The sequence below is a fragment of the Corylus avellana genome, chromosome 9 (assembly GCF_965113065.1).
Source record: "Corylus avellana chromosome 9, dhCorAvel1.hap1.2, whole genome shotgun sequence".
Lineage (NCBI taxonomy): Eukaryota > Viridiplantae > Streptophyta > Magnoliopsida > Fagales > Betulaceae > Corylus > Corylus avellana.
The window spans coordinates 1,215,351-1,231,222 of record NC_142498.1 but is presented as its reverse complement, the minus strand read 5'-3'; the positions used below and the strand labels follow the sequence as shown (position 1 = coordinate 1,231,222).

The 15,872-nt window shown below is 36.1% G+C and overlaps 1 protein-coding gene and 1 pseudogene across 1 annotated transcript; both read left to right on the top strand.

Moving 5' to 3' along the window:
* The first annotated feature begins 1,540 nt into the window (after window positions 1–1,540).
* Window positions 1,541–3,204, top strand: LOC132189030 (chalcone synthase-like). Its single transcript, XM_059603504.2, has 2 exons — window positions 1,541–1,943; window positions 2,109–3,204. The coding sequence occupies exons 1-2, from the start codon at window positions 1,766–1,768 to the stop codon at window positions 3,119–3,121; spliced, it is 1,191 nt and encodes a 396-aa protein (XP_059459487.1). The 5' UTR covers window positions 1,541–1,765; the 3' UTR covers window positions 3,122–3,204.
* Window positions 3,205–14,436: 11,232 nt separating this feature from the next.
* LOC148583559 (uncharacterized) lies at window positions 14,437–15,097 on the top strand (annotated as a pseudogene).
* Window positions 15,098–15,872: the final 775 nt, after the last annotated feature.

Genomic DNA, 15,872 nt, shown 5'->3' with positions numbered 1-15,872 from the left:
TTTCTCTCTTTTAATCTCCCTCTTCTCTCTCAATCTCTTTGAATCTCCCTCTTCGCTCTCACTCTCTCTGCACAGCTGCTAGAAGAAAAGCAGATCAAGAAGAAAAAAAAAAACAAAAGGAGAAGAGAAGATCGAAGAAAAAAAAAAAAAAAAGAAGAGAAGATCAGAAGATCGAAGAAGAGAAAAGAAAAAAAAAAAAAAAAAAAAAAAAAAGAGAGAAAGAGAGAAGATCAGAAGATCGAAGAAGCAGAAGAAAAAAAAAGAAAAAGAAGGAGAAGAGAAGAGAAGCAGCAGAAAAAAATAAAAAATAAAAAATAAAAAATAAAAATAAAGGAGAAGAGAAGAGGATCGAATAAGAGAGATTTTTGATTTGAAGAAGCTCTGATTTGGTTTATTTTGATTTGATTTGAGAGATTTTTGATTTTTGATTTGAAGAGAAGAAGATAGAAGAAGGAAGAAGGATAAAGTTTATATTTTGATTTGGGTTTTTGATTTTTTGAAGATTTTTTGGGTTTGGGTTTTTGAAAATGGAGGAAAGAAGAGAGAGAGAGAGAGAGAGTGCAAATGGAGGAAGGAAGAAGGCAGCAGGGAGAGAGCTGGGGGGAAGAAGAAATGTAGCTGGGGGGAAGAAGAAATGTACTGTTCAGACTAAAAAAAATATTTTTAATTGAAAAAAAAAAAATCCAGAAAATTTTTTAAAAAAGAAAAATAATTTTTTTTAATAATTTTAAATTTCCTGACGTGTCAATTTTGGCACGTCAGGAAATTTAAAATTATTAAAAAAATTAATTTTTCTTTTTTTAATTTTTTCCTAGATTTTTTTTTAATTAAAAAAATTTACTGACGTGTCAAAATTTGACACATTAGAAATTTTTTTGACGTGTCAGAATTTGACACGTCAAAAAATTTTCCTGACGTGTTAAATCCAACACGTCAGTATTTTCTGACGTGTTGGATCTAGCACGTCAGGAATTTCTGACGTGCCATATTTGGCACGTCAGAAATTGCCAATTCCTGACACCCACATTTTTCACGACTGAAACACGTCAGGATTGCCCCGTCAGGAGGGTTTACTGACGTGTCAGACAGCCTGACACGTCAGTAAACCTATGTCAATAAAAAATCCTTTTTTTGTAGTGAAAAGCCTTGCAAGCTGTCAACCATCCAGCTATGACATCCTGCTGTGAAGACCCATTGACACCAATTAAGGAAACACTATCAACCATGCAAGCTGTCAAGCAATCAGCTCCTATATTCTACAGCTGTGGAGAAACGTTGACACCAACTAAGGAAAGCATGGGCAACTAACCAAGGAAACATTCTCTGCCTTACAAGGAAACCATTAATATGCAGACAACAAGGCCTTCTCAAGATTTACAAGGAAACACATCAGTAAGGAAAAATAGCAAAGAACTCTCAACAGCTATAAGGAAACACATCAACAGAATATATCTCACATAAGGCAATTGGGCTGTAATTGATATCTTCTGTATTATTGTAAATCAGTGTATGTTTTCATTCCTTATTTTTTAGTGTACCTTTTGTATATATATTACCGTGTACCTCTCAGTGAAAGTTAAGCAATAAACTTCTCTCTTTGCATCTCTTAGATTTTCTTAACTCAACCTACCCAATTCCCTCCTATAAAACTGAGCTACTGGTTTCTCCGTAACTGCATCCAAAGCACAAGATTTCACAGCAAAGCTTCAAAAGAGATTCCGACTTCCTTGCTCGATCTTTTGAAAGGGCCGACACGAACAGATCGATGGCGTCGGTGGAGGAAATTCGAAATGCTCAGCGAGCACATGGTCCCGCCAACATTTTAGCCATTGGCACAGCCACTCCCTCCAACTGCGTCTCTCAAGCTGACTATCCCGACTATTACTTCCGGATCACCAACAGCGAGCACATGACCGAGTTGAAGGAGAAGTTCAGACGAATTTGTATGTGCTTAATTAATTTTTAATTAATGATCTTGAATTTACATCTGATCGAGATATATATATATATATGCCAAATTAATAAAGTGGTCACTTATATTAATAAGTAACCACTTAATAATTACTTGTTGTGGATTTAATTAACAAATGGAATTAACGTGCATGCAGGTGATAAATCGATGATAAAGAAACGTTACATGCACTTGGATGAAAATATTCTCAAGGAAAATCCCAACATGTGTGCGTACATGGCTCCGTCTCTTGACGCGCGTCAAGACATAGTGGTGGCGGAGGTGCCAAAGCTTGGGAAGGAAGCGGCAACAAAGGCAATCAAAGAGTGGGGGCAGCCCAAATCCAAGATCACCCACCTCGTCTTCTGTACAACCTCAGGTGTAGACATGCCCGGTGCGGATTACCAACTCACCAAGCTCCTCGGCCTTCGACCCTCCGTCAAGCGCTTGATGATGTACCAGCAGGGTTGCTTCGCCGGTGGCACCGTCCTCCGTCTCGCCAAGGACTTGGCCGAGAACAACAAAGGTGCTCGTGTTCTCGTCGTCTGCTCCGAGATCACAGCTGTCATTTTCCGTGGGCCCACTGATACCCACTTGGACTCCCTCGTGGGTCAGGCCCTTTTCGGTGATGGTGCCGCAGCAATCATTGTGGGTGCCGACCCCGATACATCCATTAATGAACGCCCACTTTTCCAACTCGTATCGGCGTCCCAGACAATTCTTCCCGACTCTGACGGTGCCATTGATTCACACTTGCGCGAGGTGGGTCTTACCTTTCACTTGTCGAAGGACGTGCCGGAGATAATATCCAAGAACATTGAGAAAAGCTTGGTGGAGGCTTTTGCTCCGCTGGGTATAAGGGATTGGAACTCCCTGTTTTGGGTTGCACACCCGGGCGGGTCGGCCATTCTTGACCAGGTTGAGTTGAAGCTGGGACTGAAAGAGGAGAAGCTCAGAGGAACTAGGCACGTTCTGAGCGAGTACGGGAACATGGTGAGTGCATGTGTGCTCTTCATATTGGACGAGATGAGGAAGAATTCTGTGGAGCAAGGAAAGGCCACCACCGGAGAAGGGCTGGAGTGGGGTGTTCTCTTCGGGTTTGGGCCCGGTTTGACCGTCGAGACGGTGGTGCTGCACAGTATTCCTGTGCCCGTGGCGGCCATTCACTGATCGATCGATATATGGATCTGATATATTGGGAGGGAATTAATTAAAGAATAATTATTCAACGTACGCTGCTCGTACGGAGAACCAAACCCAAAAAAAAAAAAAATTTTGTTTGATTAATGCTCATCTAAAAAGTAATTGTACGTGTGTTTCCCAATAAAAGAGTATTTTACTATAAATATATTTTTATTGCTTAATTGCAGGATTGCATCTACTGTTATAGTAGATTTAAGCTTGCCTTGTGACGGGTTGGCTTGGTTCAAGCTCTTTCCTGTACCTTCCTACCTCTGTCTAATGTCAATTCTTAGGTTTTGGTTTCCTTCACACGTTACGTTATGCACTCATTATGCCTTAAAAGTTTTCTAACAGAGTAATACTAGAAACTGTCTTTTTATTCTCTTAAAATTGATGTGATTTTTAAAATTATCATTAAATTTTAGATGAATCATAATTGAATTATCATTAAATTATCATTAAATGTTAATTTCGAAAGTCACATCAACTTTTAGAGCATAAAAAAATGGTCCATAGCATCACTTTTCATAATATCTCTCTTTTACTTTTTTTATCCATATATCTCTTCTTTTTTTCTTCTTTCTTCTTATTCTTTTTATTTATTTATTTATTTTTAATTTATCTTACAGTGTTAAGTTCAGCCAAGGACAAATTTAAAGGTTATTTTTTATTTTTTATTTTTTTAAAAAAAAGAATAGAAATAAATAAAAGATAGAGAAATCACATGGGATTAATTGGCTCCTCTCTTCTATTCTATACTGGCAATTAATCGAAAGTTCTATGAGACTATTAGTGTTAGCATTTTTTATTTTTTACTTTTTATCTCCTCTCCCCACCACCACACAATTGTCTCCCATCTTTTATTTTTTTATTTATTTTATTTATTTGTTGTCCTCTCTCTCCTCTCATTATTATTTTCTCCTTTCTAGATATATAGGTTTTTAGTATTTATTTTATTCATCTCCTCTCATTATTATTTTATTTATTTTCTCATTATTTTTTGGTATTTTTTTTAAATAAAAATTGTATTTTTATTCATAATAATGACCAATGTTTTTAAAAATGCTCATTATTATGAAGAAAATTACAATTTTTTTTTTAAATATCAAATAAAAGAATGACCAAAATAAAAATGATTGCTTCAGAAACCTTTTTAATTTTTAATTTTGTTATTTTTAAAAATAAAAAAATATGAAAAAAGTTGGCTGCAAGTTAATCGACCTCAAGTTGGAGCTGTATCATTCCTCATATATATATATATATATATATATATATATATAAAGGCTTTGGTCATTCACTTATATTTTAATGTGCAAAATAACAGCATTTGTGTTTTGGTCATCATTGCACCAAGTAACAACAATTTATGTAACATAAACATAAATTCTTTAATTTGACAAAACAAAGGCTTATAAACATTAATAAAATTGACCACTTTATTGAAGAAATGCTTGAGTCTAAAAATTCATCAATTCATAGACATAACATGCGCTCCGGTATCCCTCCCTAACCCGGCTTGCTTATGATTCTTTTGGGATCATTGGTAATTACCATTGCCTGCTGTTTGGTCCTTTTGGACTAGATCCAGAGTTTGTTCTTGTATTTGCACTGTTTTTTACCATTTGAGCTTTGTTGCTGGGGTGGCCTTTCCTTTAGTTTTTATTTCTGTGTTGTTTTAGTTTATTTTGGGTTTATTGTTGGGGAGTCCACCCGTTTTTCGTTTTCAGGATCTCCCACTTCTCCTTCCTTTGATCAGAAATGGGAAAGATCCTTCCTTGTAACCCTTTCCTTATTCAATTAGAAAAAAAAAATATAGACACTTTTTTCATTCTTCTGCTGAAGACAACGTTGTCCCATTATTTCCAATTTTTCAATTCCTTCGCTGCAAGCAATTAAGAAATTAATAATCAGTGAATATGAAAAAGGGGCTAATAATTGGGAATCTAACATTGCAAATTTTGATAATTTAAGGTTATGATTGCAAAATCCTTGATAGTTTAGGGTTAAGTCAAGTTTCTCCAAAAAAAAAAAAAATCAAGAGTTGGTTAGGACGGTCACATTGACATTGTGGAATAGTTGTGGGATAAAGTTATATAATATATAACATTTCTCTCTCTCTCTCTCTTTAAAGAGTAATGTTAGAAGCTACATTTTTATCCGAAGACTATCCCACAAGGCTGATGGTGCAGCCACAACCGATTTTTGGAACTGCCACATTAGCATTATAAGATAAAAAAAATGTGTTCTATAGCATTACTCTTTTTAAAATCTCACAATCTTAAATTCACTCCTATGCGCCACCTAAGCCTCATTGTTAATGGTTTAATGTTCAAAATCCTAGAGTAAAGCTCCTAAAACATTACCCCCATAAGCTGTCAATCTTTCTCTTTCATAACTTTTTTTTTTTTTTTTTTGAAAAACATGATGCGGTTTTAAATTATTTCGCTTAGATAAGTTGAAATCAATGGTTGTTTGTAAGTCATATGGATCGATTGTCAATGGAAAAATGCCCTATCCGATTCTCATGGTGCCCTAAAGGATTAATATTTCATGTAAAACTTTGAATATATATTAATGTATGTAGACATAAAATCATAAGAATAATAATAATAAAAAAGAAAACTGATTTGTATTCTCAAAAATGGGTTATTTCAGAAACTTTAGAGGTCAAATTCCTAATTAACTAACGAAAGGTTTCAGGAAAAAAAAAAAAAAAAAGCCTTAATTATCATATGCGGAAATATAGAGAGTAGAAAAAAGTAAATAAATAAAGAAAGAAAGAGCAGGGATTAGGATTTAATACCCCATGGACGTACGCATCGTTCATAGCAAAGCTCGTCGGCACGGGAATTGGGATGGTATTGTCGTCTACATTTGGTTATACATCTAGACATGCATTCAAGTAACTTTTCGAGGAGTTCTCTCAGTATTATCGGGTCGTTTTGTTGTGGAAAAGAGACAAGACGACGGGAAAGTGGAGTGGGAGGGAGAGGATTTATAATACCATTCTCCAAGTATTATAAATACTTGGAGAATGGTACCTTTTAGAAAGGGGGAAAAATTAAACTTCTTGATTTGACCAATTAAAATGACTTTTTGGCTACTTTTAGGGTTTTATTTTTTTATTTTTTTATTTTTTGACTTTACTTTTTGGGTTTTAGAGTAGTCGTGGCTTTTGGATAAAATCATAAAATCATGTCTATTGTCTATGGTCATAAGTTTTTATAAGAGTTATTAATTAAGTAATTATTTAGAAACTCTTTACAGCAATATTATATGATACATAGTAAAATATTACCAAATATATATTTCAAAAATGTAGGGTAGAACTTTTGAAGACGTTAAATTAGTCACAAGCCGGCCGGCCTTGTCTCAAAAACTAATTAAGGAATTTCCTATTTAATTACTGTGTAAATTGTTCTAAACCTTTTCTATTACATGCTTATAACCCTCTTAACACAATTAAGGTTAAGGCACGTTTGACATATATAAAGTGTTTTTTGTCAGAAAATATTTTCAACAAAATTATTTTTCAAAAAAAAAAAAAGTGACCTTCTTGAAAATATTTTTTGGCGTTTGGCTCGTATGGAAAATAAGCAATTAATGATAAAAAATGGCTGGCAACTTCTGGTAACCTCCAACGGTGGTGTGGCGAACTCTGATGATTTGAGAATTAAGAAGAAGCCCAAACTTAAAAAATGGTTTATAATTTTAAAAAAGAAAAATCATTTTATGAAAATTAAATAAGTTTTTTTTCAGTCAAGTTAATCAAAAACATTTTCAGTTTTACTATTATTTTCTATCACACCAAACACCGAAAAATACAAAAAATAAAAAATAAAAAATGATAGTAATCATTTAAAGCAATGAGGTATACTTGTTCAGTATAAAAGACTCATTTCAATGCAATGAGCATTACGTACGTACGGGCAATTTGACCGGCCATAATTTAAACAGGGTATGCCATGAATTAAAAACGGTGTCGTCTAATCCCATTTATGCCAACCCAAAATGTTTATGGAGATTGTAAAAAGCAGAAAATGTTGGCTGGAAAAAAAGTGCTTATGCGGCTTCTTTTACTTATTTTTCTTAAGCCGCTAAGTTAGTTCTTCTATTTCTCTTTCTGAAACAGAATTAATGATGCAATTAGGGCTGTAAACGAATAACGTCACTCGTGAACAAGCTCGAGTTTGGTTCACATAAGCTTGGCATTGGATTTCATTTAATAAACGACTTGAGTTTCAACACTAAACTAGGATTGATTATTAAACAGGATGTACTCACAAAAGCTCGACTCGACTTGACTTGAACTTTGTGAACAAAGCTCGACTCAGTTGGTTAAGCTTGTTTATAAATATTTATAATTCAGTAGTCTAATAATTATGTCTTCTATTCTAGTGCGGGGATTGGAGGGATTGTGGCCTGTTGGAAGGGATGGACGTGTCTGAGGTCATATGTGGAAAGAGTGGGAAAAATATTCGTAATTTAGGCTTAGATGGTTTAGACCGAAAATGTAAAGACTACTGTTTTTTTCTAGTGTTTGATTGTTACCTTAAAATGTTTTACTGAAAACATAAAATCATAGCTTAAATAATCTCCAAGCCTTCTCAAAATCATATATCAATCAATATGTCTAACGATCTATCAACATACAAATGTCTAAAAATTACGATTACAAATTCAAATATTCAATCTCGTTGGTCGAGTTGTAAGCTCTGCCTCTGCCTTATCATCTTCAGTAACTGCATCAACTTCATTTGAATATGCAACATCCTTAGCTTCTCTCTAAGGAACAAAAAAGAGCAATAGTAAGGCCCTTAGTAAAAAGAAAAGCAAGTAATTATGAGATCTTTTCTGTAGGAGCAATTTTTGAGTCGGGGCAAACTACCGTAACAGTTACGTACGGCATGGCTAGACTGAGATGGCCCCTCACTTGTGTGGTGATGGTAGTGCCTGCAAAACAGAGAGAGTATCAAAGGTTATTTGGCCGGAGCCGAAGGCACTCCAATGCTAAGTAGTTAGCATGCGTGTTATGGAGTATGAAAGAATGGCTCAGGTTCTTAAGAGAACTAGCACGTGTAGAGCTCGAAAGAGAGAGCCCAAGATCGATTGGAAAGATCCTTAGAGAGAGAGAAATCCCCCATTTATGGGGTTTTCTCGGTGGCCACTGTGAGGAGAGAGAAAAAGGTTGAAATCTATTGTTCTTACGATTTGACGTGCTTATCCTTTAATTCAGGGTTTGTTCCCCTTTAGTACTGCGCCCGTATCTGCTGATCGATTAGAGGGACCCATGGGATTGTTGAAATATTTTCAAAATAAATATATATATATAGATATTATTTTGTGTCTCGAAAATGTTTTAAATAGAAGGTTTTAAAGAGCATTGAATAAAAGTTATCTCACATTGGAAAGAGTGAAGATTTTGTTGGCATTTATAAGTTCCAACAAATTTAAGCTGTTAAATGATCTATGCTAGGGTACACCCTAATACATGTTATGGTACGGTGCGAAGCACCGGACGCGCGCGGCGTGGGCTGTAAGGCGCTAGTGGCGCACTTGGCACTTAGCATCGGAGCTCGGAGCGATCAGATCATGACCATTCATTTTTGGACGGTCAAGATCGTTCGATCTAGATGTTTGATCTAAACCGTAGGATGCTTCTTAAGTAGATCCAATGGTTAGATCTACTGGATTATTGATCTAACGATTGAGATTAAATAATTATTTAATCTAACGGTCAGATTTAAGTGCCAATTGGATTAACAGTTTACAGCAGTTTAATTTTCGAAATTCAAAACAGCAGTTTTATTTCGAAATTAAAAACAGCAGTTTTATCTTCGAAATTTAAAATATAGCAGTTTTATTTTGAAATTCGAAATTATCTGATAATAGATAATTATCTATGACAATTCAATTCTCTTTATTACCCTTGTTTGAATTTTAAAAATATTTATTATCCTTTTATTTTTTGTCTCTGATTAGAATAGAAAGTCTAGGGTGTTTTCGGGTTTTAATTTCGTTTGTGCATAACGCAGTTAAAAACACAGAGGTTTCTGGGCTCCATTGTATCCTGGAGAAAAATTTGCTGTAAACCCTGTTGCATACCAATTCTGGTGGGGGCAAATATTTTCTTAAGGAAAGTGACGTTGTAACACACCTTAGGAGCATTTTCGTTTTCTGTATTTTTCCTCTATTTGTATAACATGGGACACTTTATCCCTAATAGTTGTAGAGTTAGAAGGAGGGTTCGGGATCAGGATATCCACCACTTGAGGGGGAGAATGAAAATTTCATTTTCTCTAATTTCAGCCCTTAGATGAATCTAAGGGTTTAAAATATTTCAATCTTAAAACTTAAATACAAACACAATCACACAGAATTTTATATCAAATTTAAATTAAAAAATTAATTAATTTAAAAACAAAATGAAAAAAAAAAAAAAAAAAAAACAAGGGACGGCTCCGCCCACCCCATGGCCTAGGGGTGGGCGCGCAGCCACCCCAGAAGGCCATGGGGTGGCCGTGCGGCCACCCTAAGCCTTTCGGGGGTGGTCGCGCACCACCCCCAGATCTGCTGGGAGTGGCCGCACATCCACCTCATGGGCTGCTGGGGGTGGCTGTGCGAGATGCGGCCACCCCCAGCCACCCATGGGATGGCTAGCGGCGGCGGCGAGCCGCCCCATGGGGTAGCTTCTCCTCCAATCATTTAAAAAAAAAAACAAATAAATAAATGCTTTTATTATTTATAATTAGGTATGTTGGGTTTATTTTTAAGTTTTGTATTCCTAGATATTTTAGACTCTTAGATGCTTTTGATGGCTAAGATCTCAAAAAAGGAGATTCTCCAATTACTCACAATGGGAGGGAATCCTGATCCGAGGGTCCGAGTATCTAATCCTGTAGATAATGTCAAAGAGTCCTCTGGCACGTGTAGTGGGACCTATGGAGGTATTTTATTCCTGTGGTTTGGTACAAGCATGAACCCTAGTTAGGATTGGAAGCTAATGATAAAGCTCCAATCTTGTCGCACCATAAAAATTGGAGGAACAACAATCGGTAAACAAAGTTCCTAAAATAGCATATGTAGCTAATATAACTCGGTTGTATAGTAAATGCCATTGAACTTTACTTAGCTTCGGTGCTCGATTTGGATACCATAGGCTACTATTAGCACTCATTACTAATGCGACAAGGACCAACAATCATATTATTTGATCTATAGCATTTCTAGCAGACTCACCAAATTTTACTGATCACCAAAATAACCAAAAATATACCTTTAGTTATTTTAACAACTCACATTTTTAGAACACTCGCAGCAGCCTCACTATTTTAACAATCCACTTTTACTATTCCATTTAAATATTATTTTTCAAAGATTTGTTTATTCTTAAAAAAAAAAAAAAAGAGAAACGAAAAACAAAAAAGAATAGAGAGAAATGAGTTGTTTAATCAATAAGTGAGTCAATAGTAATTTTTATATTTAGTGAGTACTGTTTACTTCACTATTTTTTTTTGTTAAAGTAGTGAGTCTGAAAAGTGGAGATTTAAGCCACTTTTGTTACCAAAATAACAAAAAAAAGGTTTTGGTGAAGCTGCAAGGAGTTAGAGTCCCAATTAGAAAGTTTTTGTTTCATATTATTTGATATACTTTCAAGCTGTATGTACAAGTGTAGTTGATCAACTTATAAGCCAGAGGAAATTAATGATAATCATCTCCTTGCTTCTTTGTTTAGTGAATATCAATAAGATATTTTTCCAAAAAAAAGAATATCAATAAGATAACGTTACTCAAACATCTCACAACATGGTCCATATGTGAAAATTGGTCTAGAAATTAGCTTTTAGAAGAATATTAATTATAGTGCAATATATTAGAGATCCCATTACCTATCTCAATTTTCTTTTAATTTAATGTCCGATAATTTATTTCTTTATATTAGGCTCCGTTTACTTCGGCGTAAAATGGTTTTCGTCGGAAAATATTTTCAAGAAAGCCATTTTTCCTGAAAATGTTTTCTGTCAAAAACATTTTACAGCGTTTACCGTGCACAAGGAAAATAATTTTTTTTCTTCCAATAAGATCCCCGCCGGGACCTGCACGGGACTTGTTCAAGACCCCGCATGGACCTGCTCGGGACCCTGTTGGGACTTGACCGAGCTTGCCCAGGACCCTGCCGGGACCCACCCAGGACTTGATCAGGACTTGACCGGGACCTTATTAGGACTTGCCCGGGACCCCGCCGGGACCTACCCGGGACTTGATCAGGACCCCTCTGGGACTTGACAGGGACCCGCCTGGGACTTGCTCGGGACTTTGCCGGAACCTACCCAGGACTTGACCAGGACCCCGACGGGACTTGCCCGAGACCCGACCGAGACTTGGGCAGGTCCAGTCAAGTCTCGAGCGGGTCTTGGTGGGGTCCTAGGCAAGTCCTGGGTAGGTCTCGGTCAAGTCCCGGGTGGGTTTTGGTCAAGTCCCGAGCGGGTCTCGGTCAAGTCCTGGGCAAGTCCCAAGTGGGTCCCGCCGGGGTCCTAGATAAGTCCCAGGCCGATCTCGGTCAAGTCCCGGTAAGGTCCCGAGCGGGTCCTAGACGGGTCCCGGGCAAGTCCTGGGCGGGTCCCATTCAAGTCTCGGTCAAGTCCCGAGCAGGTCCCGAGCAAGTCCCAGTCAAGTCCCGGGCGGGTCTTGGGCAGGTCCATGTAGGGTCTCGGGCGGGTCCCAGTCAAGTCCCGAGCGAGTCTCGGTCAAGTTCGGGGTAAGTCCCGGGGAGGTCCTGGGCGGGTCATGGGCAAGTCCCGGTCAAGTCCTGGCGAGATTCTGTGCAGGTCTTGACAAGGTCTATCGATTTAAGAATGAGATGCTCATAATCAGAAAATGGTTTACGGTTTTGAAAACCATAAATCATTTTCCGAAAATTAAAGAAGAATTTTCGGTCAAAAGGAAAATATTTTCCGTTGACCACTATTTTACGTCGAAGTAAACACCGTAAAATGTGGAAATCATTTTCTGAAAACCATTTTACGTCGATGTAAACCGAGCCTTAGTTTAAGTTTTAAGTTTTTGAGATGAGTAGTTGAAGAATGTCTGAAAACCATAAGCGGGTAAAGTAGTGCTCAGATTATGAGAAATTATGAAGCTGCACATTAAGAGCATTTCACAAAGTAAGAATCCGACATGGGATTTCAAACATTGTGCAAAATAAGATCATTGCACCAAGAAGCAACAACTTATAAACATAAATTCTTTAATTTGACCAAAAAAAAAAAGCATAAATATTCTTAAAATTAATTAAGCACTGATTTTTATAACATAAGCACTGGTATCTCTCCCTAAATGTACTCAAACAGTGCTTTTTCATTCTTCTGCTCATGACAACGTTGTAGAATTGTTTCCATCCCCTTCGCTGTGAAAGCCTTATATTGCTATTTTCACGAGAACATGCAAAAATATTAATTTAAATAATTAAATTTATTATTTTTTATCAGTTTAATCTTCTGAAAAAATTGGTGATCCAACCGACTCCACAATTTATCTGTATTTTTAATTAAAATATTATATATATATATATATATATATATATATATGTGTGTGTGTATGTGTTGTTTGGTCTTACACGTGAGGAGAAAGTCAAAACTTAATTTAAATAAGTAAATTAATCAATTCTAGCACAAAAAGTGAATAAAAACAAAAATGTTGTCCTACTTAATTAGATCTATACAAGAAAATTAATTAATTAATACACATGAAAAAAATTATGGACGAAAAAAAAAGAGAGCAGGCCAAGGTTCGGATTTAATACCATACCCAATGTTGGTGAACATGGTTTCCACAGAAGCAAAATAAAATAATTATGGATAAAATGAAGGATTTTGCAGGCATTTTGGTAGGCATGGCACAATGCAAAGCTCGTAGCCAAGGGAATTTCGTACATGAGTGTGGGATGGACCGAAATGTCGTCCACATCTAATTTTACATTTAGAGAGGCATAGTTTTGCCATTGGGTGTACTTTCAGCGTAGGCAGGTTGTTTTGTCGTGGTATAACGCCGGCACGGCAGGAAATCGGAATGGGAGGGAGATCCGAGGGGGGGTTAGGGTTGCCAACTTGGACTTTGATCAACACAAGTAAAATGAAGACCATGATCATAATGGCTTCCTTTCTTCCCTTTAATCTTTTTCCCATTTGGAAGTGGAACGTAATAAGACCATCTATGAGGGTTGGAGATTGGTTACTTCGTATGGCTATTCAAAAAGGAAACCTTTTGAATTTAACAAAATTGGAAGAGGCAGTGACTTTTTGGCTAATGTGGGGGGTTTTGGGGTTGTGATTTTTGGATCAAATCAGAAAATCATGTCTCTTTTCTGTAGTCATAAGTTTTTATAATAGTTCTTAAGTAATACAAAATTAATGTTTGGGGTGCTTAATAGTTTTACGAGGAATGTTATACGTAGGACTTTTATTCCCTAAAGGTGATGTGCCTTTTATAATCACATTGAATTTGCAATGGATTACTAAATCTTATAAACTTTCATTAATGAATCATTGACAGAGCAATTATTTTGTCAAAACAATATCACCGATACTTAAAGAAACTTCCTCCAACCAAGTTGTATCTATGACTTATGTAATTGCCACTTTGGCTAATCCATGGGTTGCCTTGTTTGCATCTCGATTCACATGTTGGATTTGCCATTTTAGAAAAGAATTTAATACTAGTAAAACATCATCCACTAGTTGACCAAACATGCTGGCAATCTTTCCTCGAGCTTGTATGGCATCCGTAACTTGCTTAGCATCACCCTCAACTATGTGCTGTGGTATCCCTTGTTCATGGCAGAAAACTACTCTTGGATTTAATCTAATGACGATTTTAAAAGTCACATCACGTTTTGAAGATAAAATTCTTACGTACATAATATTTATTGCATTTTTTAATGGTAGAATTGTAATTTTATCAGAGTTCCTTTTTTTAAAAAAAAAAAAAAAAAAAATTTTGATCTGACCTCTCAGCTCGATTAAGTCCAAAAATTTGACTTTGGACCCTCTTGGGCTCGGAAATTGGAGCCGCATATTTTCCACGTGGGAGGATTGGCTGGGTTTGATCTGAGCTTGCAGCTGCTACTGCTGTAGTCACTTACAATTCTTTGATTGAATGTTCTTGTTTGAAAGATAGAGTGGATGAAGGTGTCAAAATATTTAATACAATAGTTCAAAAGGGTTGTTTGCCTTCTATTGTTAGCTATAAAATATTGGTCCATGGATATTGTAAATATAGAAGAATTGATGAGGCAATAAGTCTTTTGTGAAATGTCTAACAACAGAATGATTCCCAATGTTGTCACTTACAACACTCTTATAGGTGGGTTTTGCCGAGCTAGGAGACCTCACAATGCATTAGAGCTACTCCATGAGATGCAAGCTTGTGGCCAACATCCAAATCTACAAACATATGCTATTTTGTTAGACGGCCGTTGTAAGAACCTACATTTTTATGAGGCAATGGCATTATTTCTGGAAATGGAAGACCAAAAGTTGGACTTTAATCTTGTGATTTACAACATCTTGATTGATGGTAATGTGTACTGCTGGGAAACTAATGACTGCAAAAGAACCCTTTAATAGTCTTCCTACCAAAGGGTTGCAACCTGATGTTTGGACTTGCACTATAATGATCAAAGGGCTTTGCAAAGAGGGACTACTAAATGAAGTGAGTGAGTTGCTTGAGAAAATGGACAAGAACGGTTGCTCAGCTGATGATTTTACATACAACACAATCATTCAAGGGTTACTACAACATAATGAGACATCATGGGCAATAAATTATCTCCTGATGATGGTTAACAAGGGTTTTTCAGCAAATGCAACCACTGCAACCATCTTGATTGACTTGTTGTCTGCAAATGAGGTAGATAAAACCTTACAATATTTCTTTTTTCAAAAAGTTTGCGTGAAGGCTTCCTAGTTCTTCTGCAATGAAGAACAAACTTCTAACTTTAACCCTTCCCGAGTCAATCTGTAAGGAATAAGCGTATTCGCTACAAGCCAAGGTTGATATTTCATTCTATATTTTTGGACTAGGTGAACTTGTGTTGTAATTAAAATTGTTTTGTTAACGATTTATTTAAAAGTTGGGTTGATATAAAGTTAATATTGCAGAATATCATTCTTTTAGAGTATGTGGTTTTTTGATGGTTGTGTGCTTATTGGCCCAACAAATTAGGCTTTTTAAGTGTTTAATTAGTTTAATTAAGTGTTTGGTGACCGTGCAGGCCCAACGAAGTTTTGGATTTTTTTTTAAAAAAATTTTATTTAAAGGCATAATTGCATTTTTACCACATCTCAACGAGGCTATAACAAATTGGGTCATGTGAAACTCACGTGATCCTTCCATATGGATTTAACCCCCCAAAAAAAAAAAAAATAGTAAAGTCCACTTGACTTCCTCAAACTACCACCCAATCCAAATGACAATCTACCTCACAAACTATTAATTGTAACAATTTATCCCTCAAACTATCAAATCAATTAGAATGTACTCCCAATTTTTTTAAAAAATGACGAAATTACCCTTACTAAAATAAAAACAAAAATAATAAAATTTAATTTTTTTTCAAAATTTTATGGGTATTTTTGTCTTATTGAAAATTCTATACGAGTAATTTCGTCATTTTGCTAGCATTATGGGGTATATTGTCATTAGTTTGGTAGTAATTTAAGGAGGTTAAGTGGACTTTACC